This window comes from Lemur catta, chromosome 3 (assembly GCF_020740605.2).
Source record: "Lemur catta isolate mLemCat1 chromosome 3, mLemCat1.pri, whole genome shotgun sequence".
NCBI classification, from domain to species: Eukaryota; Metazoa; Chordata; class Mammalia; order Primates; family Lemuridae; genus Lemur; species Lemur catta.
In genome coordinates this window covers 118389988-118414307 of record NC_059130.1, presented here as the reverse complement: position 1 = coordinate 118414307, position 24320 = coordinate 118389988, and the positions used below count along the sequence as shown (strand labels likewise).

Here is a 24320-nt window from a genome sequence, read left to right as displayed (position 1 = left end):
CCATCCACCCCCCTCCATCCACCCAGCCCTCTCTCATCCCCCTTGTCATCTACTCTTCCCTCCCACCCGTGGGCCAGCCAGCAAGTGTTCATTGCTCCTTCTTACAGTGAGCTCACCTTTCACCTTTCCAGCTTCCCCCCTTGGCCTTCCTGTAGGAACTGCTGTGTGCTTTCAAGTCTCTGGGACTTTGGGCACGTCTGTCCCCACCTGGGATGCCCTCCCCCTCTGCAGTCACAATCCTGCACCCCTGCCTCCGTGAGGCCTCTCCCCAGCCCGGTGCCCCCACACAGCTTCTCCCGGGGCCCAGTGGTCGGGGTCTTCACCCTCTGGAGGGGTGAGGCCCCAGTGCTCTGTGACTTCCCGTGGGACCCCGAGTCCCAGCTACAGGGAGGACAGACCCTGCCTTCTTGTCCTCCTCTGGCCTCTTTGACTCCAGCTCAGTGGGGCCTCGATGGGGAGTGGGTGGAGAGAGTAACATCAGGGTCTCAGGCTGCCTCTGTTTAGAAGCTGCGACTTATGAAGAGGGGCTTCCTTCCCTCCCACCGTGTCCCCTCTCCAAGGCCCAGTGCTGGGTGGCTGAGCACCCCATGCTGGTGTGGTGGGCGGGGCATTTTGCTGGAGTTTTATTGACCCTGTGCTTCCGGGCAAGCCAGAGAGGAAAAACGAAAAACCCACAAAAACCCCTCCCTTGATCTCTCGGGGAAATTTCTGACATTTTGCCTACCCTCTGCAATCAGCACTCAGCTGTGCGGCGGGGTTTGCACGTGGGCGGGTTGGCGGAGGGAGGAAGCTGAGAGACCTTTGAGATTGAGCAGTTTAGATGTCATCAAATCTCTCCTCCCACCAGGCCTGTGATGGCCTTTCTAGCGTTCCTGACAGCCAGCCCCCAGCCCTATGTTTACATATTCTTGGTGACGGGGAACTCACTCACTGCCCCATAACTGTGACCACGCTTCACACTGATGGAGCACACTGTGTGAAAGCCTCTGTGCTGAGCCCTTTCCTACGTTAGCTCCTTGAATCCTGCTAGGAAACCCAGAGGGGAAACTTGGACATGGAGAGGTTCAGGGATTTGTCCGGGGTCACATGCTAGTCAGTGGCTCAGCTGGGGCCGGAACGTGGCCATCTAGCACAGGTGATGCCGACCCCCGAGGCATTGCATTTGGGAGGCAGAAGAGCTTCAGTGAAGAGCCCTTCTCATCTACACCTCCCTGGACCACCCACCCCTTTGTACCCAGCCCCGTCCCCCCAGGAAGGGGTCTCCCCTGCAGATGTTTGAGGCCTGCCCAGGTTGGGGCGGAGAGGTGAAGCCATGGCAAGTGTTAGGCAGAAAGCCTGGCTTGTTTGGGGCCAGGTGGGTGTATCCCACTTTGTCCCAGGAGCCAGCGGTTTCTCCAAGGGCTGTGAGCAGGAAGGCTGAGGAGGAGGAGGAGGGGAGGAGGAGGAGGAGGGCTTCATGGCCATCTGGCTCCTGCTGCCCTTAGTAAAGCCCAGCTCTTCACATGGGCCCACCCGCCTCCTGCAACAGCTGCTGCCCCTGCCGCCGCCCTCCCACTCCACCACCCCCTTGCAGCCTGAGTTTGGCTGAGTGTGCTGGGCCCCCTTTGTCCTCCGAAGCTCTGTCCCAGCAGAGCCCCCTCTCACGGAGCCTCCTGGCCCCCTCCTCCTCTCCGTGCTTGACAGCGCCTCGGCATCTCTCAGGCTGGCCTTAACCATAGCCTCCCTGACCCCAAACTAGCTCAAATGTCTGCTCAGGGCTTTTGTGCCTCCCATGGCCCCGCTTCCCTAACCCCATCCCACTTGTCGTGACCTGTCTGTCGTCTGCCTTCCTGCAGGATCTGAGCACAGGGCTTGGCACATTGTAGATTCTCACTACACTTTTGAATGAATGAATGAATGAATATGGCTAAGTTGCCCCAGCATACTCTTCTCTGTGACAGCCCAGGCCCTACCTCAGGGGTCCAAGCTCCTGTTGTCCCCCCAGCACCTCCCTCTGCTGAAGTCCCAGCAGCCACTCTCTCCTGCCCATACACCCCCTGCCTCCCCAGGTTCATCTCAACCTTGTCTTTATTTCAGCCTGAAAAACGCACCAGTGTAGGAGGAAGTATGTGGGGCGGGAGGGAGGAGATGGAAGGCAGTAGAAGGAATTAGGACTGGCCCAGTACAGCAAGCATTAATGAGCCCCTGCTGTATACAGGGTTCCGAGGAGAATAGGTTTTGACTCCCGGGAGCTTACCCACTAGTAGAGGGGATGACATGCTTACATGATCTTGTGCTGCAGAGGGAAGGTAGAGCTCAGAGGAGAAGGGGTGGGAGCTCGGAGTGGGGAAAAGCCCTTAGATGGCCAGTCTGCATCCACCCACCCATCCACCCACCCTCCACTGTTCATTTATTCACCCAATGTGTTCTGATCATATGTTCTCTACCAGACACTAGAAATTCAACTACGGGAGGGGAGATGGCATCTTGCCCTCACAGGCTTAGTCTCAACAAGACAGATTTTACACCGGGTTTGACACTTTTCTATCTGCTTGTAAGAAAAGGGGGTGCCAGGTCAGGCACGGTGGCTCATGCTTGTAATGCCAGCGCTTTGAGAGGCTGAAGAGGAGGATCCCTTGAGGTCAGGAGTTTGAGACCAACCTGAGCAACACAGCAAGACCCCATCTCTACAAAATATAGAAAAATCAGCTGGGTGTGGTGGCACACGCCTGTAGTCCTAGCTACTAGGGAGGCTACGGCAGGAGGATCACTTGAGCCCAGGAGTTTGAGGTTGCAGTGAGCTATGATGACACCACTGCACTCTAGCCCAGCCAACAGAGGAAGACCCTGTCTACAAAAAAAAAAAGAAGAAGAAAAAGAAAAGAAAAGGGGATCCCCAGAAGTAGATGTTATGGGCTCAGTTTTGGCCCCCCCAGTTCATATGCTGAAATCTTAACCCCGGTCCCTGAGAATGTGACTGTATTTGGAGACAGGGTCTTTAAAAAGGTAATTAAATTAAAATGAGGTCATTATGGTGAACCCTAATCCAATATGCCTGGTGCCCTTATAAGAAGAGGAGATTAAGACCCAGACACACATAGTGGGATGATGATGGGAGGACACGGGGAGAGAACTGCCACCCTGTACCCTTTCGCCCATGCTGTCTCCGTCAACTCATGCATCTCTCATCCTTCTACAATGGGAGGCAGCGATTTCTGGGTGACTTGCGTGCCTCTCAGTGGGGCGGGATTAGGCTCCTCGTGGTCTAGACTTTGGTGATCTAGACTTATGCCCCTCAATTCCTGCAGTGAGATGGGACTCCTGCCAAGAATGAGGACAACCAGTGCCCAGACAGGGCTTGCTGGGTGCCAGGGACTGCCGTAATGCCTTGCACACATTCAGCTTCATAGTCCCTTCAATCCTTTCAACAACACAAGGAGGTGGGTCCTATTATTAACTTAATAGTGCGGACAAGGTTATTGTAACTTGCAGTTGGCAACTGGCAGCCCTGGAACCCCAGGCCCAGCTCTTCCTCACATCTGTGCTGCTTTTCCTGCCCGCCAGGTGACCTTAGGCTAGGGCTGCCCCTCCTGGGTGCCGTGAGCCTCCATCTATAACACAAGAATTGGACTGACATGTTCGGAGAGTTGGGGGTTTGGGGTCAGAGCTGGGAGGGGCTTCGGGGATGAGAGGTGGGGTGGGGGTGGGGGTGGGGCAAGGCTTTTGCCAAGGCAGCCTGGCCTGGAGCTTCTCTGCTTCTTTTCCCAGGGCTGTTCCCGACGCAGCCGTGTCCACAGAGGTCTGCGGACTGCAGGAAGCAGTGTGAGCCCGACTACTACCTGAATGAGGCCGGCCACTGTACGGCCTGCGTCAGCTGTTCACGGGGTAAGGGCCTTGTTCCCTCTCTCCAGGGGCTCCTTCCAGGGAGCATGAGGGCGCCTCAGAGGACAGGCAGGAAATCTGGAAGGTGGGGAGCATAAGAATTTTGTGTCTGCACTCTGTATTGTCCTCCTGGTACTTCAGTTTACCTCTCTGGATTTGTGAATTGATATCAGCCACCATCTTTTGCATCCATACTTTTCAGAGAGACTGAGCGTGTTTCCTGAAGAAAAGGATACACATTTATTGAGTTTAATCTTCGCCATGGCCCTAGGGAGGATTGTTTTCTTTATCTCGGTTTTACAGTGAGGAATCTGAGGATTAGGAAGGTTAAGGGCCTTTCCAAAGTTACAAAACTCTGGTATGTGCCACAACTGGAATTTGACTTGATGGCCTGACACCAAGAACTATGTTCTTTCCCTAAAACCACAGTGCTTCCAGGAAAACTCTTTTGTCAAGTTCTTTTATTACTCGTTTCTTATTATGGTTAGTGAATGTGGTCGGTGTGCTATCTGGTATTTGTTTTGGTTTTGTGTGGCTTTTTGGGGGGATGGGGTGGGAAAATTTGTTGAGATCTTTTTTTTTTCTGAGACAGAGTCTCACTCTGTTGCCCGGGCTATAGTGAGTGCCGTGGCGTCAGCCTAGCTCACAGCAACCTCAAACTACTGGGCTCAAGCAATCCTCCTGCCTCAGCCTCCCAAGTACCTGGGACTACAGGCGTGCGCCACCATGCCCGGCTAATTTTTTCTGTATATATTTTTAGATGTCCAGCTAATTTCTTTCTTTCTTTCTTTCTTTTTTTTTTTTTTAGTAGAGATGGGGTCTCACTCTTGCTCAGGCTGGTCTCGAACTCCTGAGCTCAAACAATCCACCCACCTCGGCCTCCCAGAGTGCTAGGATTACAGGTGTGAGCCACCGCACCCTGCCTGTTGAGATCTTTTTATGGCCTAGTAAATGATCATATTTTTTTACAGTGTTCAGTGTGGTTTGTTTTTTTTAAAAAATGTATATTCTGTTGGTTGCATACGAAGTTCTCATGTATCTATTAGATCAAGTTTGTTAACTGTATTATTTAAGTAATAAGTATCCTTGTTAACTTTTATCACTTTTACTTGATTTCTGAGAGAGATGTATTAGAATATCTACCAGTATTCTTGCTCATCCATTGGATTTTCACTGTGTTCTTTCTATTTTTGCTTCATTTATGTCAAAGCTATATTATCAGGTACATAAGTGTTCATGAATATTATGTTTTCTCAGTGAGTTGGACCTTTTATCATCATGAAATATATTATACCTCTCTGTTCCTTTTTAATGCTGTTTCCCTTAATTCCACTTTTGTTTGATATTAATATTACCATTCCTTCTTTCTTTATATTAACATTTCTCTGGTGGTATACCTATGAATTTTTGAAAGTAATGACTATTTTATTCAGTGAAAATTATATGCACTCATTAGAAAAAGTTCAAGCAATACCAAAAAGTGTTAGGAAGAAAGCCAACATTGCCCTCCCCAGCCCTCCATCCACAAATAACTACTATTGTCATTGGAGAGTGACATGTGTCTGTACCTCTTTATAGAGGGAAGGATGGGTCGGTTAGTAGCCAGACAGACTGTACACACGTAGAAGGAATTTTAAGAGAATGGCAACATATTATTTAAGGCACTGAAATTATTACATTTAATTTTCATCAAATGTATCAGAGGAAGAAGAAAATAAAATGAAACCAAAGGAATGCCAAATCTCAGACAGATTAATATATTTGCATTCAGAGAGACAGTAAGTAGTTCCTTAAAAAACCCTCTAAAATTAAGAAAAGAGGTTATGAAAATCAATAAGTGGTTAAGAATCATTTAAGGAACTACTGTCTTGTGGTAAAGTCACAATCTACACATTTCAATTTTTGGACAGCGTAGAAAAGAATGACCGACTGTGATGAAGAAGGAAGTAATTACCTTACCCGCCTTCTCATCCGCGTCCTGAATCTTATTGCTCGCATTATTTTTACTTTGTCATAATCTGTGGTGCTTATATTCTTTCCTGCAACCAAAAGTCCCTAGGCGTGTTAGCCTCACTTTGATGTTTATTTATTGTGCATTACGAGTCCATTTACCATTTACCGTTTCCCCACTCCTGACTTTTCCACTTTGATTCATCGCTTAGTTGATTACATTTCACTGTCAGGTGGATTTTTCAAGCAGGGCTCATCTTTGCAGTATTCCGAGAGTTCTTTCATATTTGAGAACATCTGTTGCCTTTATACTTGAATGATGACTTGTGCAGATATAATATTCCTGGGACACATTTCTCTAGAACTTTGCAGGCATTGGCTCATTGTCTGCTTGTGTTGAATGTTGCTGCAGAGGGACCTGCGATCAGTCTTTTTTCCCCTTTGTAGGTGACTGCAAGAATGATTCTCTCTTTATCCTTAAGGATCAATACCTTAAACAGAGTATGCCTTGATATCGTTTGGAAGCAATTATTCCTGGCATCTGGTATGTCTTTTCTGTCTGCAGACCTTCACTTCAGGAAAAGTGCTGGGTATTTTCTCTCTCCTCAGTATTTTATGTATATCTTGCACTCTCAGCTTCATGGACCCCAGTTACGCTTAGGTTCGATTGTCTTTGTCCCTCTTCCTTTTCTTTATTGCATTAATATATTATCTTTTTACTTTGCATTCACTGGTATTTCCTTGATCTTTTCTCCGTGCCATCAATTCAACTTTCTGCCACGTCTCTTCTGTTTCTTACCTCCAGGTATCGCCAGCCCCAGGGCACTGGTAATTTGTTTATTAGATTTCTAATGCTGGTACTGTGCATTTCATGTTTTTTCCTTTAGCTGTTCAGTCTTCGTTATTATCTCGTTGATTTTTTAAAATCATCTTTTCTTTGAGCTCTCCCTTTATTGAACTGATGTTCTTAAATTCCTTCTGAGTGTGAAGCACTCCTGAGGTTGCTGTGTCTTTTAGACTGAGCTCTTTGTCTTTGTAAACTGTATTTCTATCTTTTTTTTTTTTTCTCTTTCTCTTCCTTGTCCTCTCTTCTCTCTCCTTCCCGTAACTCCTGCTGTAGTGAGTTCGCAGAGCTGTCTCATTTCTTTTCCGCTTGCTCAAGTGTAGCGAGGGCAGCAGCCTGTCCCTGACTTCTAACTACAGTGTTAGTGACTTCCCCTCGAGACCTCCCCCACCTCACTGGGCTCTAGTTTGTCTTCTCAGCGCAGAGCTTCAGTTGGGGAATGAGCGTTACTTTTGACACTTACTGTAGGAGCCAGAGGGCCTGGGGTGGGAGGCAAAGTTTAGGCAGAGATGCGTATGGTGCTTGGGGGGCATGGGGATCTGCCTTCCCCTCTGTCAGATAGTCTTGGTCAGAGTTCCTGCTGTCTAGACAGGGTGGTGCTCCACTTCTGTGGCTTTTTTCTTTCCCAGACTTGCCAGGAAGTTGGCAAGGCAGGTAGTCTGTCCCACCTCTGACTTGTGATATTATGCACGGCTGCTGACTCTGAGGTCTTCTCCTTGAATTTTCCAGGGAGGGCTACTCGCTGCCCTTGGTCAGCTTCTCTCCAGATTTTAAGAATTCTCAGGATTTTATCCTCTCCTCAGTATAGCTTCTGGGAGTGTAGGGGAGTGTTAGGGGCTACACCAAGGTCATTACAGCAAAGAAAAGAGAGACAAGTCTCCTGACATGGTTTTATGAGCCAGGCCTGGGAGAGGCTTTTATCATTTCTGCCCATGTCCTGTTGGGCACATCCCAACTCAGTCACATGACCCCAACCAGCCACAGGAGGGAAACGTAGTCTTCTCTGAGCCCACAGGAAACAGGAATTGGTGAGCATGTTGCATTGAGTTCCATGAGAGTCCTTTTTATAGCTGCAGTTTCCTTTTACGTCTCTGAGGATATTAATTACTGTCATTTGTTGCTTAATGATGGGGATATGTTCTGAGAAGCGCATTACTATGTGATTTTATCATTGTGCGAACGTCACGGGAGCAGAAGCCTGGATGGTAGCGTCATTGCACTCCTGGCTGTGTGGTGCAGGCTGATGCTCTCTGGCCGCAAACCTACACAGCACTGTTACTGCGCTGAATACCGCAGGCAGCTGGAACACAATGTAAGCATTCGTGTATAAACATATCTAGACATAGAAAAGGTACAGTAAAAATATAGTATAAAAGGCATAAAGTGACACATACATATAGGAGATTACTTACTGCGAAGGGAGCTCGCAGGACGGGAAGTTGCTCTGGGTGATTTAGTGAGAGAGCGGCGAGTGAAAGCCTAGGACATCACCGTGCACTACTGTAGACTTTATAAACACCGTGCACTCAGGCTACACTGAATTTTATAAAAAATATTTTTGGCCGGGCTTGGTGGCTCACGCCTGTAATCCTAGTACTCAGGGAGGCCCAAGGTGGAAGGATCCCTTGAGGTCAGGAGTTCGAGAGCATCCTCAGCAAGAGCAAGACCCCGTCTCTACTAAAAATAGAAAGAAATTAGCTGGGCAACTAAAATAGAAAAAGTTAGCCAGGCATAGTGGCACATTCTTGTAGTCCCAGCTACTCGGGAGACTGAGGCAGGAGGATTGCTTGAGCCCGGGAGTTTGAGGTTGCTGTGAGCTAGGCTGATGCCACGGCACTCTAGCCTGGGTGATAGAGTGAGACTCTGTCTCAAAAAAAAAAAAATATATATATATATGTATATGTATATAGTAAATACGTAAACCAGTAACATAGTTGTTTATTATCATTATCAAGTATCCTGTACCATACATAAGTGTATGTGCTAGACTGTGACATGACTGGCAGTGCAGCTGGTTTGTTTACACCAGCGTCACCACAAGCAGGTGAGTAATGCACTGCGCTGCGATGTTACTATGGCTACAACATCACTAGGAGCTTTTCAATCCATTACAATCTTCTGGGACCACTGTCAGACATGTGGTGCATTGTTGACCGAAACGTTATGTGTCGCATGACCATATACTGATTCTAAAGGCTTGTTCTGTTTTCTCTTTTTTCTGCTTCCTTGAATGTTGGTTCTTTCTGCGTTTAGGGCTCCTCTTCCTTGGTGCTGGCTTTCCTCCAATGCTTGTGACTTCTAGTTCCGCGCACATGGTATCTGATGCAGGGGTCTGGGAATGGGGCTTCTGAAACCCACCTCTGAGGGCTGTGGGGTCAGCAGTGGGGCTGCAGGAGTCTGGGGGGAGACGCCCGGCCCCTGGCTCTGTGTGTGGCGTGAGTGTATGGGGAGTGTGGCACGCCAACCCACAGGTGCTGCTGCGCTGCCGTCCGATTCCCCAGGCACCCGCCGCAGACTGGAGCACCCCACGGGCTCCCCCACCTTCTCCAGCGTGACCCTCTTGGCTATGCTTTGGGCCGGGGTCTCCCTTTTCCACCTGATCTCATCTGCCTTCCACATTTCTGGGAGGCATTCTCCTTTCTGGTCTCCAAGGTTGCCCCTTCGTGTTCTCCAGGCATGTTACATGTTCATTCATTATTTTTCCCAGTGATATGTTTTTATTGAGCAAAAATTCATATAACATAAAATAATTTCACCATTTTAACCATTTTAAAGTGTACAATTCAGCAGTTTTTAGTATATTCACATGCGCAACCACCACCACTGTCTAATTCCGGAACATGTTCACCTCCACTGAAGGAAACCTCTTACTTTCTAATTCTCTCCCCCTCCCAGCCCCTGGTAGCCAGGAGTCTATTCTGTGTCTCTATGGATTTGCCCAATTCTGACATTTCGCATAAATGAAATCATGCCGCTGTGGCCTGCAGTGACGGGCTCCTTTCGCAGAGCGTATCGTGTCAAGGCTCATCCACACTGTAGCGCATGTCAGCGCTTCAGTCCCTTTAACTGCTGAATATACTGCATTGTGTGGATATGGTATGTTTGTTTATCCACTCATCAGCTAATGGACATGTGGGCTGTTTCCACTTATCTTTCGGCTGTTATGAATAGTGCTGCTATGGACAGTCAGGTACAAGTCTCTCTCTCTCTTTTTTTTTTTTGAGACAGGGTCTTGCTCTGTTGCCTAGACTGGAGTGCAGTGGCGTCATCATAGCTCACGGCAACCTCAAACTCCTGGGCTCAGTTTATCCTCTTGCCTCAGCCTCCTGAGTAGCTGGGACTACAAGCCCATGCCACCATGCCTGGCTGATTTTTTTAAGAGATGAGGTCTCGCTATGTTGCCCAAGCTGGTCTTGAACTCCTGGCCTCAAGCGATCCTCCCACCTCAGCCTCCCAAAGTGCTGGAATTATAGGCACGAGCCACCACGCCCGGCCATGTACGAGCCTTTGTGTGGACATAGGCTCCCAGCTGTCTTGGGTATGTACCTAGGAGTGGAGGTGCTCATCACCTGGTAGCTCCATGTTTAGGTTTTGAGGAACTGCCCAAACTGGTTTGCACAACGCTGTACTAGTTTACATTCCCACTAGCAACGTATGAGGATCCCAATTTCTCTTCGTTCTCACCAAAACTGATTATCTGTCTTTTTGATTCTAGCCATCCTAATGGCTTCGAAGTGGTACCTCACTGTGGCTTTGATTTGCGTTTCCCTAATGGCTAATGATGTTGAGCATTTTTTCATGCACTTTAATAGACATTTATGTATCTTCCTTGGAGAAATGTCTCTTTAAATCCTTTGTCCATTAAAAAAAATTAATGGATTTTACTTTTCAAAGCAGTTTTAGGTTTATAGAAAAATTGAACAGAAGGTTCAAAGTTCCCAGGTGCCCCCCTACCTCCGCACCCCACCCCAGTTTCACTCTTGCATTAGTGTGGTACATTTGTTATAACTGATGAACCTATGCTGATACGTTATTGTTACTGAAATCCTAGTTTACATTAGCGTTGGTGTTGCACATCCTGTGGCTTTTGACAAGTGTCTAAGGACGAGTGTCCTCCATCCCAGTCTCATACAGAATATTTTCACTGCCGCAAATACCCCTGAGCTCCATTGGTTCATTCTTCTCTCCCTCGAACCTCTGGCAACCATGGATCTTTTTGCTGTCTATACTGTGATCTTTTCCAGAATGTCATGTAGCTGGAATCACAGTATGTAGCCTTTTCAGACTGGCTTCTTTCACTTAGCAATATGCATCTAAGGTCTCTCCATATCTTCTGTGCCTGTTTTTAAATTGGGGCTTTAATTTATTTTTAGTCCAATTATGGTGATCACTAGGGAGGTGGGCTGGGAGGTGGAGGCTACGTCGTGGACCCTGCCTGCCCTCTTGTCCCCATCTCAGGAACCCACTGAAGAGAAGGGCTGAGCCAACAGCTGCCTGGCACAACAGAAGCCACAGCAGCGTGCTGGACTGTCTCTGGGCATTCCCTGGACCCCTGCCCTTACCGTCCCTCTGTTCTCCTCTGTGACTCCTCTCTATGTCCCTTAGCTGAACTCGTGGAGAAGAGGCCGTGCTCATGGAACTCCTCCCGTGTCTGTGAATGTCAACCTGGCATGTTCTGTGGCACGTCAGCCACCAACTCCTGTGCCCGCTGCTTCCCCCACTCGGTCTGCCCAAGAGGGATGATGGTCAAGTTCGCGGGTAAGTATCCCCACCCTCAGCAGCACCAAGATCTGTGCTGCTGCTACTGCATCACCTACACTAACGCACTGATGGCTTCCAGCCTCCTGCTTCCTGGGGCCCGATGGACACAGGGTGTCTCCTTTCCAGATGGCCGGGGATGTGCCACACCTTGTGCTCCAGGCAGAGTGACACCCTGCTGTCCTCAGGCACAGGCTGGCCGGGGGAGGCCTTGGGTTGGTTTGAGGCTCAAGGCAGAAGTTCTCTGATGTCCCATAAACAAGAAAGAAACCTCAGGTCTCTGTGCTGGGAGTTTCCTGAAAGACTGCGGCCGGTTTCCTCCTTTCAGATTTGGGGCTTTGGGAGTTAGAGGTGCCAAGAGATGGGCTCCAGGCTGGGAAACATGGGTTTCTTTTCCAACTTGCTCTGTTAGACCTCGGGCAAGCTCCTTACGTCTCTGGGCTTCTGATTTTCTGACAGTGGAAGGGAGGGGCTCATGGCCAGAGAAAAGGTAAAGGCCACAGGTCCTGTCTGAGTGGCCTTAAGAAGCTCTTTCAGAAGGGAGGCATGAGGAGTGGGTGGCCTTTGAACCGCACCCCAGAATGGGTGTCCCAGCTGCAGAGAGCACGGAGAGGGGCAGCCACATGCCCACTGGGGAGAAAAGTGCCAAAATTGAACCTGTGACCCCGTCCCCCAACCTGATCCTTCTCTAGAGTCCTGTGCCCTGCTGCACAAACCGGGGACTGTCAGTCTCCTCCATCCTTCTCCCCCATCCCTTCCCTTCCCCCCACAGCTGGCCCATCCCCAGTCCTGTAGGCTTGACCCCAATTATCTCTCCCATCCCCTCACCCCCAGTTCCTCCTCTCATCCCTCCCCCATGGCAGAAGCCAGAATGGTCCTTGCAAAACCAAGTCTGAGCCCCGCCCCCACGTGCACGCATAAAATGCTTTGGTGTCTTCCTGTTACTCGAATGATAAGGACGCAATCCTCTGGCAAAAGATTGCAGGCTCCTTGGGGAACTTTTAAAAAAATCTACTCATTGGTGCCCAATTTTAAAAACTGTGCCCATTGGCATTTCTGGGTTGCTACCTTCTTCAGCCCCAAGCCTGGGATTTATGAAGCAAAGAGAAAACTCCCGGGACCCCCACTGTGTCATTCCTCTGGTCCCAAAGTCCCTGGCTGATCTGCCTTCTTCTCTTTACCTTCCAGAGTCTTATTCCATTTGTTTTGTACACAACGTCCAGGGCTTTTGGCTGTTCTTGGTGAGGAATACGGAAAAGTGTGTCTCCTCCATCTTCCCGGAATCAGAGTCTCAGCACCTGATCCTGGCACAGCGCCCCCCCTCCCGGCCTCAGCTGGCAGCGCTGGTGCTGGCCGTCTGGGTCCACCTGTCTGCTCCTTTCAGGTCCCTGGATGCACACGCTTCTCCCGCCCGCCAGGCCTTTGCACATGCTGTTCCTTCTGTCAGGGACACCCTTCCCTCCCCATTCCCTTGGTCAAGCCCCACTCAGCATTGAGCTCTCCGTCCAAGGGTCCTTCCCTGCCCCCTCACTGGAGAAGCTTGTAGCACTGGGTGCAAATGTGTATACACACATCTGTCTCTGTCTTGGTTTAGTCAATGCCTGTCTCCCTCCCTAGGCTAGAAGCTTTGTGAGGGCAAAGGCCATGGCCACTGTGCTCACCAGTGTGTCCCCACTGGCTAATCAAGTGCCAGGCACGGAATCTGCTCTCCATAGATACTTGTTGAGTGATGGGGGGGCCCTGACAGGGAGATCCAAGCTGGGGGTGGGTGGAGATCAAATCTGGCCAAATTCCCCATGGTCACAGAAGAGCACTCTGCTAAGGGCATGCAGACGCCCTCTACCTGCAAGCAGGGCCAGAGTGGTCGAGTGGAGGGCGCTCTGGACTGGGCATTACATACCTGGGATTTTGCAAAGCTTTGCCTCTGTGGGGCATGTTACTGCCCCTCTCTGGACCTCAGTATCCTCACCTGTAAAATGAGGAGGTGTAGCTTGAAGGTCCGGGGCCCTCTCCATCTCAGAAACGCTTGCATCTCTGTGAAAAATAGCCTGAGTTCAGCTGTTGCAGCCAGGGCACTTGGATGGGCTTCCTGCTGGCCGGGGGCTGTCTGGGAGGTGTTCCTGCGACTGCCACGTGGTGGCACCAGAGGCCTCCCTTTGATGGCCCTGGACCCCTGCGGCCCAGTGTGGCCACATGAAGTCATTGAGCCTTAAAATGCGGCTAAGTCTGTACTGAGAAGTGCATTAAGTATATAATGCACACTGGGTTTCAAAGACATAGGGTGAAAAAAGGATGTAAAACATCTCATTTATCTCATTTATTATTTTTTATATTGATTACCTGGTGACATGATGTTTTAGATATATTGGGTTAAATAAATATATTATTAAAATTAATCTCACCTGTTTCTTTTTACCTTTTTTTTTTTTTTTGAGACAGTGTCTTCTTCTGTTGCCCGGGCTAGAGTGCAGTGGCATCATCACAGCTCACAGCAACCTCAAACTCCTGTGCTCCAGGGATCCTCCTGCCTCAGCCTCCTGAGCAGCTGGGACTACAGGCGTGTGCCACCACACCCAGCTAATTTTTCTCTTTTTTTGCTCGTGCTCAGGCTGGTTTCTAACTCCTGGTCTCAAGCGATCCTCCCGCCTTGGCCTCCCAAAGTGCTGGGATTACGGGTGGGAGCTGCCACGCCCAGCCTCTTTTTACCTTTTTTAATGTGGCTCCTAAAAAATTTAAACCGACATATGTGATTCACATCACATTTCTGCCGGACAGCACTGCTTGAGAGGTGCTCCAACTTTGGCTGCCAAACCCTAGTTCACTTCTGGAGTCCCCTGTGGACTCTACCGCGGGGCAACTCTCAGGGCTTCAGTTTTCCAGTTGTCAAGGGGAAAGTAGTTTCTGCGTTCCATTCAGCTCCGAGCTAAGAGCTTCCACGGGCTTTCTCTCTTGAAATTCCCTAATCTCTGCAAGGTAAACTGTATTAGCCCCATTTTCCAAGTGAGGAAATCAAGGTCCAGAGGAGGGAAATGGCCCGAGCACACAGAGCAGGGAACATCTAAGCCCGGGGCTCGTCACTCCGCCACGCTGCGGAGACACAGGAGGGCAGCACTGCTCGTGCCCGCCTCGGCGGAGACCTCCGGAGAGGAATCCCTTCTAAGGACGGGACAGGAGTCCAGATGGGGAAAAGGGCACAGCATTTACTGTGTGTCACACAGTGTGGTGGGCACCCCACTCACACTCCCTTGTGGAGAGCGTGTGATTATCATTTGACTCCCTGGCACAGGTAGGACGTGGCAGGCAAACTCAGGGGCACTTGATGGAAACTGCGTGTGCTTCCTCTCCACTCTGCTTCCATTCAGTGTTCTTCAGGACTCTTTGGATTACAAGCAACACAGTCCCAACTTTTTTAGCACATGTCACTAAAAGGTCTGAGGATAGCTCTGTGTAGTTTCAGGCACGGCTGGATCCAGGAGCTCTTGTCTTTCCCGAGCTCTCGTATCTGCTTCCTTCTGCACTGGTCTGTCTGTAAGACACTTGCCAGCAGCTCTAGACTTGCTTCCTGCCCAGCCCCAGTGGACACAAAGCGTCTCCTTCCTACATTTTCAATATCCAAAACCAAAACCTTGCAATTGCGTCTGGGTGTGGCTTGGGGCATGTGCGGTCATCATGGCCAGAGGGACGAATGGACTGATTGACCCAGTCTGGTCACACGGCTGTTCCTGGAAGGGTGTTCAGCCAGTCCTGGCCCCCAACAATAGAGCCAGGGGTGGGGGGAGAGTAATTCCTCAGGGCAAATTGGGCTGCTTTACTCCAAAGGGGCTTGGGTGCCAGGCAGGCACAGATTCCAGGTGACCACTGCGTTTCCAAGTGCCCCGCCCTGACTCTGGCTCCTGGTAGTGAACGTTGTATCCTGGGGATTTCGGTCTGAAGGCATTGTCACATCCCCACAGGCACAGCGGAGGAGGACACTGTCTGTGAGCCGCCTTCCCCCGGGACCAGCCCTGCCTGCTCCAGCCCAGAGGACTGCAAGGAGCCCGCCAGGTGACTCCCCGGCCCTGTACCCTCTTTCCCCAGCCCCCCAGCTGACCTTCAGGTGGGGCTGCCCCACCCCGCAGGATGCCCAGGGCACCCATGGGCTGCAGGTGCAGGTGGGGTTCAGCCCACGGTGTCAGAACTCCAGGGTCCTCTGTGCCATGCCCTAAGTCATTTAAGGCCCTACGGTGTGCCCAGCCCTTGCTCCTGGGAGTTTATGGTGGGCCTGCCGGAGGCTGTAGGCAGAGGGTACGGGACCCTGTCGCTATAGAAACCGTCGGCCCCTGAGCACGGGCCTCCCTTGCCCCACTGGGAGCGTTGTCAGTCCCACCTGTGGCTTCTTCCCCAGCAGCACCATCCTGCAGGCCGAGCCCACCCCGATGTCCCCAGCAACCTCCAATGCCAGGACCACACTTCTTAGAGGGGGCACCTCCCTTGCCCCCGAAGATGCTTCTCCACTGACAAGGGCTCCCAGCTCTCTCTCCTCTGCGGGAAAGCCTAGCTCAGATCCAGGTAATTTCCCGGGGAAGCTGTGGGTCGTCTCCCGGGGCGGCGGTGCCCGATTGGTGGACACCCCATATGTGGTGGTGGTCGGGCACCCACTGAGCACACACTGAGCTGTGCTCTTTTCCCAGTGGGGAGAGAAGAGGGTCTCAAGGTCTGATCTCCTGGGGCTGAAGGCACTGAGGGCCAAAGGTCGACACTGCAAGGGCTCTTTCGTTTACCAGAAGCACTAGGACCCCCCGTGCGCCAGGCCTTGCGGTGGGTGCTGGGGCACACTGTCCTGCCCTGCTGTCATGGCACCTGTGCTGCAGCAGGCCACCTCTGCACGTGTGCACTGCGTGCCCTCCTGGTTCCCGTGGCAATGGGTCAGGCTCTCCGTTGGTTGCTTTTTATGGTTGAATAGTTTTCCATTGCGTAGCTATACCACACTCTGTTTATCCAAATAGTTTTTTGGATATTTGGGTTGTTTCCACTTTCTGGCTATAATGAGTAACGAAAAACAAGTCTTTGTGTGAATGTATGTTTTCATTTCTCTTGAGTTGGTTTTTAAAAAATAATTGATTTGTAGAACTTCTTATAATTCTGGGTTCAAGCCCTCTGTCCTGTAGTTGTGTTCAGAATATCTTCTCCTGCCCTGTGGCTTGACTTATTGTTCTCTTTATGGTATCTTTTTTTTTTTTTTTTTTTTTTTTGAGACAGAGACTCGCTTTGTTGCCCTGGGTAGATTGCAGTGACATCATCATAGCTCACAGCAACCTCAAACTCCTGGGCTCAAGCAATCCTCCTGCCTCAGCCTCCAGAAGTAGCTGGGACTGCAGGCATGCACCACAGCTCCCGGCTGATTTTTCTGGTTTTCATAGAGACAGGGTCTGGCTATGTTGCTCAGGCTGGTCTTTCTGGTATGTTTTGATGAAGAGATGTTCTTACGTTTAATATAGTCAAATTGATCAATCTTTTCCTTTATGGCTAGTGCTGTCTGTGTTCTGCCTTGGAAGTCTTTTTCTCCTCGGAAGCCTCAAAGATATCCTACATTTATTTTTAGGATCGTTACTGCTTTTCCTTTCACATTTAGGTCTGCCGTGCACCTTGACTTTTCTGTGTGGTGTGCGGCAGTGGTCCAGGTGGATATGCAGTTGAACCACTCGTTGCTCACGCCCGGCCCCGCTGTTGCATGTGCCATCTCTGCTGTAAACCAGGCGTCCACGTATTTGGGGCTATGACTCTGGACTCTGTATTCTACCCCATTGGTCTTTTTATCTACTCTGTGTGAATACCTCACTGTCTTAGTTACTGTCTTTTATAACAAATCTTGATAGATGGTTGAGCAACTCCTCCAACTCTGTGCCTCAACAGTGTACTCAGTATTCTTGATAATTTGCATTTCCATATAAATTTTAGAATCAGCTTTTAAATTCCACAAAACGTCCTATTGAGATTTTGATGGGGATTGCACTGAATCTGTAGATCAGTTTGGAAGGAATGTTTCTGATGATGACGTATACCATCTTTTTCAACATTCCATGTTATCTTTATTGTTGGTATTATTTTGAACCATGTGAAAAACAAAAATTTCATAGGGTCCAACCTAATGTGGAGAAGTCCAATTGACGTTGATGTAATGACATTATGTCCAGCTGCCTTGCTAAACTCACTCATTCCAACAACACACCTGCAGATTATTCGGGGTTGTCTCTGCCCTCAGTTAACAGCAGCTTGATATCTTTGTAAACCTTGTCACTTTTATTTCTTTTTCTTGCCTTACTGCCTCGGCTAGCATCCCCTATACCATACTGAATAGAAATGACGATAGTGGATGTCCTTGCCTTGCTGCTGAGACACGGGGAAAGACACCACCAAAGTTTTTTTTTTTGAGACAGAGTCTCGCTCTGTTGCCTGGGCTAGAGTGCCATGGCATCAGCCTAGCTCACAGCAACCTCAAACTCCTGGCTCAAGCAATCCTCCTGCCTCAGCCTCCCAAGTACTAGGACTACAGCCATGCGCCACCATGCCTGGCTAATTTTTTCTATATATATTTTTAGCTGTCCAAATCATTTCTTTCTATTTTTTAGTAGAGACGGGGTCTCACTCTTGCTCAGGCTGTTCTGGAACTCCTGACCTCGAGCGATCCGCCTGCCTTGGCCTCCCAGAGTGCTAGGATTACAGGCATGAGCCACCACGCCCGGCCTACACCAACAAAGTTTTGAGGAGAGAAGTGACAGCTCCCATGGGAGCTCCCAGGGAGAGGGCTCTGGCATGGTGGCCACAGCACATGGAGAGGGAGGAGCAGGAGGCAGGGCTGTCGGGAGGCAGTTAGTGCCCTGCTCCTGCGTGGAGCGTGGCTGACGTTCCTTCCCTCTCTGAGCCTCAGAACCACCCCCCATACCCCGAGAGGCAGGAGGACTGATCTGCCCTGTGGGGGGTTGGGAGCTGGCCATTGCGGGGGCCAGGGGGCCTCAGGGATTGGGGCGGGTGAGGCCTTTGCCGAGGCAGCCTGGCCCGGATCTTCTCTGCTTCTTTTCCCAGGGCCGACCCAGACGCAGCTGTGCCCAGGGGGGTCTGCCGACTGCAGGAAGCTGTGCGAGCCCGACTACTACCTGGACGGGGCCGGCCGCTGCACGGCCTGCGTGAGCTGCGTGCGAGGTGAGGCCTGGTGCAGCTCCGGGTCTTGGAGGAGAGGCCGGGACTCTGCGGGGGCGGAAACCCGCCTCTGGTCTTGTCTGCTCAGCCCTCGGGAGCCTCCCTTTACCTCTCTGTCAGCTTCCAGTGACTCCCCTCGCATTCGTGGGGTTTTACTGGCGGCCCTGTCTTTTCAGAGAGCTTCCGTTTGCTTATTCTTTCCTTCACGGAAACATTCATAAGTCACCTACCTGTTCCAAACCTGTTCCAAACTCGTCTCATAACTTTTGTAACTACCCTACGATGCAGGGATTGCGGTTGTCCCCATCTTACAGAAGAGGAAACTGAGGCCTTGGGAAGTCAGGAAACTAACAAAGGCCATGGGCTAGAGTTTGAAGCCAGGCGAGTCTGTCACCAGGTTCTGGGCTCTTGTCACCCCACTGAGCTGCCTCTCCGAGCCCACTTCTGACCAGCACTTGCTGAGTGATGGCAGGAAGGGGACACGGGGCTTTCCCTGCAGCCAGCGCCCTGTGATGTCCATGAGGGCCACAAAGGGCAGGGGCAGCTGCCCAGGTCCTGGGCTACGATGGCTGGAGAGGCCCCAGCCCCTCAGGGAGGCCACTGGGAATGTGTGATTCTGTGTCGTGTCCAGGGTTTCTTCACTCAGCAATGCAGACCAGAGTCGGGAGGCCAAATAGAGGGATGAATACTCAGTTTGTTGGGATCGCAGGCCTCTGTCCCAGTTGCTAAGACTACATAGCATATTTTCTCAAAACCTAGTGGTGAAAAACAAATCATTCTTTGTATTCATGGATTCTGTGGGTCAGAATTCAGACAGGGCACCATGAGGGCAGCTCGTCTCTGCTCCACAGTGTCTGCGGTCTTGGCCGGAACGCCCAAAGGCTGCAGGGCTCATTCATCCCCGTCGTGGGGCCGATGTTGACTCCTGGCTGGGGCCTCAGTTCCCCCGTGTGGCTTACTTTGAGCTTCCTCATGGTCTGGCGACTGGGCTCTAAAGGCAAATGTCTTGAGAGAGAGAGAGAGAGAGAGGAAGAGAGACAGAGACAGAAGGAGAAAGGCAGCAGCCATATCTCCTTTTACCTAGTCTCAGAAGTAACGCGACATAACTTCCCCACTTCCTATTCGTGGAGGTGGCCCTAAATCCCACTGGAGATCCAGGGAAGGAAAACAACGCACTTCTTGCTGGGCGAGTGGCAGGCGCTGGAAGAGCAGACAGGGCCAGGAATACCACTGTGGCCATTTTGGGGAAAATATGATCTGCCACAGCCACCCTGTCAGATGGAGAAATAAGAAATGGGCCCAAGAATTCCTTCAGCTCTCCTAACTGAAGCCCTCCGAGGCAGTGGAGGGGACTATGGTGGCTAAGGGCACAGGCTCTAGAGCCCGAGGGCCCGGGGGCAGATCTTGGCACTCCCACTGGATCACTTAGAAACTCAGGCAAGTGTCTTAACCTCTCTGTGCCTCAGTTTTCTCACCTGCAAAATGGGCATAATAGTAGTATCTATCTTAGAGAGTTATGGGAATTAAATAGGTTACTGTAGGTTAATCTGGGCAGAGTACCAAAAATACTTCTCCCACACATTCGATTATCTTAAAAGCTGTAATAATGATAATAGCTGTCATTGTCTCAAATCATCTCATTCACTGCCCACTCATGCCCTTTGTACAAATCCTCCAAATCCTGCTCAGTTGCCTCTCTCTGGAGGTTGTAAGAAGAGACTGTGTGGACCTTATTGTTATCATGCCGGGTCTCTAAGCATCTGCTGACTCGGAGATGTTCCTGTGGAGCAAGCCACCTTTGCCTCCTCTACTGACGCGATAATTCTATCTTCACCCACAAATGGGAAATATTCCCAAACATATACGAATGCATTATTACACTTTTTCTTTTATAATACCTCTAACATTTTATTTTTGGAAAAATAACTTATTATGGAAATTTCAAACATATTCAGATACAGAGAGTCAGAAAGGTTGTGTACCCTTCTTTGCACCCTTCCTTTGGCTCTGCCTTTGCTGTGACGATGGGTCCGGTTGTCATGTGTGGCGTAGGTACCACGCTCTGTAAACCTACGTCTTGCTCTTACACTATAATCCTATCTTTCTCTCCCCAATAAACCTCATTTTCGTGTGTGCCAAAAAAAAAGAAAAAAAAAGAAGAAATGGCTGTATACCGTCACCCAGCTAGAAACAATTATCACGTCCTGGCCGGTCTTGGCTGGTCTGTACCCGCACCCACTCACCCCGCCCCCTGATGATTTCCTTTCGACAGCTTATGGAGATGTAGCTGATATGCAGTAAAAATGCACGTGTGTGCAATTTGATAAGTTTTGACCTATGCACGTGGCTGTGTATCCAGCCACCCCCCTCAAAGCTCCCTGGAGCTCCTGTCTCCCTCCCACCATGCCCGCCCCACCCCCATTCCCAGGTAATTATTCTGCTCAGTTTGCATTTGCTAGAATTTTATTAATATATAAATGGAACATACAGAATATCCTCCTTTTTTTTTTTTCCCTGAGACAGAGTCTCGCTCTGTTGCCTGGGCTGGAGTGCGATGGTGTCATCATGGCTCACTGCATCCTCCAACTCCTGGGCTCAAACCATCCTCCTGCCTCAGCCTCCCAAATAGCTGGGACTACAGGTGTATGCCACTATACTTGGCTAATTGTTTTTCTTGATTATTTTTTGTAGAGACAGGGACTCACTATATTGCCCAGGCTGGTCTCAAACTCCTGGCCTCAAGCAATTCTCCCACCTCAGCCTCCCGAAATGCTAGGATTACAGGCGTGAGCCTCCACACCTGGCCTGTCCTCCTTTACTGACTTCTTTTACTCAGCATAATTGTTTCGAGCATGCTAGGAGATCTGCTCAATGGAATAGTCAAATGAGCATTTATTTCTTGTTGGACGACCCCTGGGCAACAGCTTCTCTGTCCTCCTGGGGGCTCTTGGACCCCCTGCCTTCGCCATCCTGGTCCTTCCCCATGACCCCTCTCTGTGTTCCTTAGATGACCTTGTGGAGAAGACACCGTGCTCGTGGAACTCCTCTCGAGTCTGCGAATGTCGACCCGGCATGTTCTGTGCCACCTCAGCCACCAACTCCTGTGCCCGCTGTGTCGCCCGCCCTGCCTGCCCACCAGGTATGGTCGTCAAGCCCCGGGGTAAGCAGTCCCCAACCAGGGGGCCGAGATGGGAGAATCACCTGTGCCCTTCCTGCTGTACCTCTCCCCACCCCCAACCCAGCAAACGACCCTCAACCCTGGCTGTTAACTAGGTCAGCTTTGGGCTTTGGTTATCGTCTGAGGAGTTAGACCCAGTGAATGGGATAACAAGATCCAGATCTGGCATGTTGGTGAGAAGTTCCGGTGATATTTTTTTAAAAAGTCTTCTTCCTGAAATTATTGGGCTGGTAAAATCGTGACTCGTTTGCACGGCTGTTTCATTGGCTCAGCGAGGGGAATGTAAAGTTTTTTTTTTTTTCTTCGAGACAGAGTCTCACTCTGTTGCCCAGGCTAGAATGCCATGGCGTCAGCCTAGCTCACAGCAACCTCCAACTCCTGGGCTCAAGTGATCCTTCTGCCTCAGCCTCCCAAGTAGCTGGGACTACAGGCATGCGCCACCATGCCTGGCTAATTTTTTTCTATATATATTTTTAGTCGTCTAGCTAATTTCTTTCTATGTTTTTTTAGTAGAGACGAGGTCTCGCTCTTGCTCAGGTTGGTCTTGAACTCCTGAACTCAAATGATCCTCCCACCTCGGCCTCCCATAGTGCTGGGATTACAGGCATTGAGCTACCGAGCCTGGCCTGTTGATTCTTTAAAAAATGTTAGACTACATTACAAGCTACTAAAGTCTAAGGGAACCTAAATACATTTACATTTTAAAAAGTCATCTATATTTTAGCAACATCAGATGACCCAACCTGCGGGAACCTGTGAATATGAAGAGCGGTTCTGTTGATCTGGAGGTTAAGTGCTGCAAGTGCTTCAGTTCTGCAGCTTATTGTAGAGGAGGAACTGCAGGTGGTTCCATGAGGGACACATGCAGGTGCTTTGAAGTCTTACACTTCCCCCTCATTGCCCACTGAGGTCGGTGGGCATATCAAGGGGTGCCTTGTGTAGCTCTCTCCGGCAAGGCACAGCCTCACTTGATGAACAGCCTGTAGATGCAGCAGGAGTTCTGGCCAGAAGTGCCTGTTCGAGTCTAGTCTGCCAGGCAATGAGCCGCTGCAGCTGTCAGTGAGGGGAGACATTTCAAGCACGGGCCAGCCGCAAGTAGACTCAGTCCTGCTCCCTACTTGCCAGGTTCTCAGTTCTGACACACACTGCTTGCTGCCTCAGGTACTGAAGCAGACACTGGTTGGTGGTTGGCACCGTCAGATCAAAAGCTAGGGCTTTCAGGAGCAGATGTTCCATTCTTAATAGTTGTCGCTTAGTGTATGTATCATCAGTTATGTAGACAAACTCATCTACTCAGGGTGGATATATCTCTTCATATTTCGAAGTCAAAAGAATAGCTGCTGTTTCTGCCAGCTGCAGTTCCCCTCTCAGAACAGACATGCACGAGAGGACTCTGTCCGGGAAGTTGACGGCCAGGTGCAGAGTCTCTGGTCAAAGCTTATATTCTCCACCACCCTCCACCAGAACCTACCCGTGCCTTCTGCAACGTCTGGCTGTGTTCTCGGGTGATGGGCTTTGGGCCTGTGCCTTATTCCAGCTTCTGTAAGGTACGGATGAGCTTCTTCAGCACATTCAGTCACGTTTATCGCATCTGTGCCGAGCCTGATGCGTGTTCAGACTAGGGATGGGGAGGTGAGTCTACCGGCACGGGGGAAACAGCTGAGACCCAGCAGGGAGGCAGGTCTGACTCGAGTGTGCTGGTGTCTGCTCCACATACATCCTCAAACGCCGTCCTCTCTGCCTGAGCATCTGTCTCTGTCCCCTGCTCGGGTTCATCCATGTAGATGTCAAAGCCTTGCTTGGGGCTTCGGGGACCCTGCAGTCAGCGATTTCTTTCCAGCTGCAGGGAAGGCATTTTCAGATCCAGAAAAACACCTGATGGTTGCGATGCCCCGGCCACAGGTCTTCCTGACCTGCCCACGTTCAGCTTGCACCCCTGGCGCTGTTCTTTGCAGGGGAGCCTGGCCCAGCTGGGCTCTGGCGAGCATCTGACAAGCATGGGGACCTGGGGCCACTGGAGCCACGATGACTGTGCTCTTCGAGCTGCTGCAGTGCATTGCTTCGAACTTCCCCGGCTGCTGCTTGGAGCCCATGGCTGGGCCCCACTGTCCTTGGTGTTATATCTTTGCATGTGTCCATGCCTGAGTTTTTATTCCCTGGTAAAATCAATCAACTTTTGGACTGACAACACTGACGGAATATCCAGGCAAAGATCAGGCCACCAGGGGGCGCTGCCACTCTGCTTGTAAAGCCCTCTTTATCTGGCATTTGGAAGTGCGCTTGTCAATTGCTCAGCCTCGCCCAGTCACCCCGATATGAATACCGCCAGCTCACACCCCCGCCGTGGGCCCCGGGTCCCCCCGCAGACCTGCTCAGGGAAGAGACCCACTGGGAGCGGGACATTCCGACACCACAGCAGGAGAACCGCCCCCGCTCCACTACAGGAATGTTCAGCACAGTCTTTTTGTAATAAATATGAATGAGCAGCAAAGATCTTCAGACTTATAAGGAACACCAGCCTCTTGAAGGAGAAAAACAAGAAATAAAAACATG

At 50.4% G+C, this 24320-nt stretch overlaps 1 protein-coding gene across 3 annotated transcripts in view; it reads left to right on the top strand.

Annotated features, from left to right (window-relative positions):
* The first annotated feature begins 3802 nt into the window (after positions 1 to 3802).
* TNFRSF8 (TNF receptor superfamily member 8) overlaps positions 3803 to 24320 on the top strand; it is a 41944-nt gene continuing 21426 nt past the window's right edge. The window contains exons 1-6 of one of the 3 annotated variants that reach the window (XM_045546100.1): positions 3803 to 3864; positions 11261 to 11413; positions 15367 to 15457; positions 15798 to 15961; positions 18476 to 18592; positions 21597 to 21728. In XM_045546100.1, coding sequence (XP_045402056.1) covers positions 11326 to 11413; positions 15367 to 15457; positions 15798 to 15961; positions 18476 to 18592; positions 21597 to 21728 — 592 coding nt within the window. In that variant the 5' untranslated portion in view covers positions 3803 to 3864; positions 11261 to 11325. Of the gene's footprint in view, positions 3865 to 11260; positions 11414 to 15366; positions 15458 to 15797; positions 15962 to 18475; positions 18593 to 21596; positions 21729 to 24320 lie in introns of those variants that run through there. The other 2 variants (XM_045546098.1, XM_045546099.1) reach the window with 2 other exon arrangements.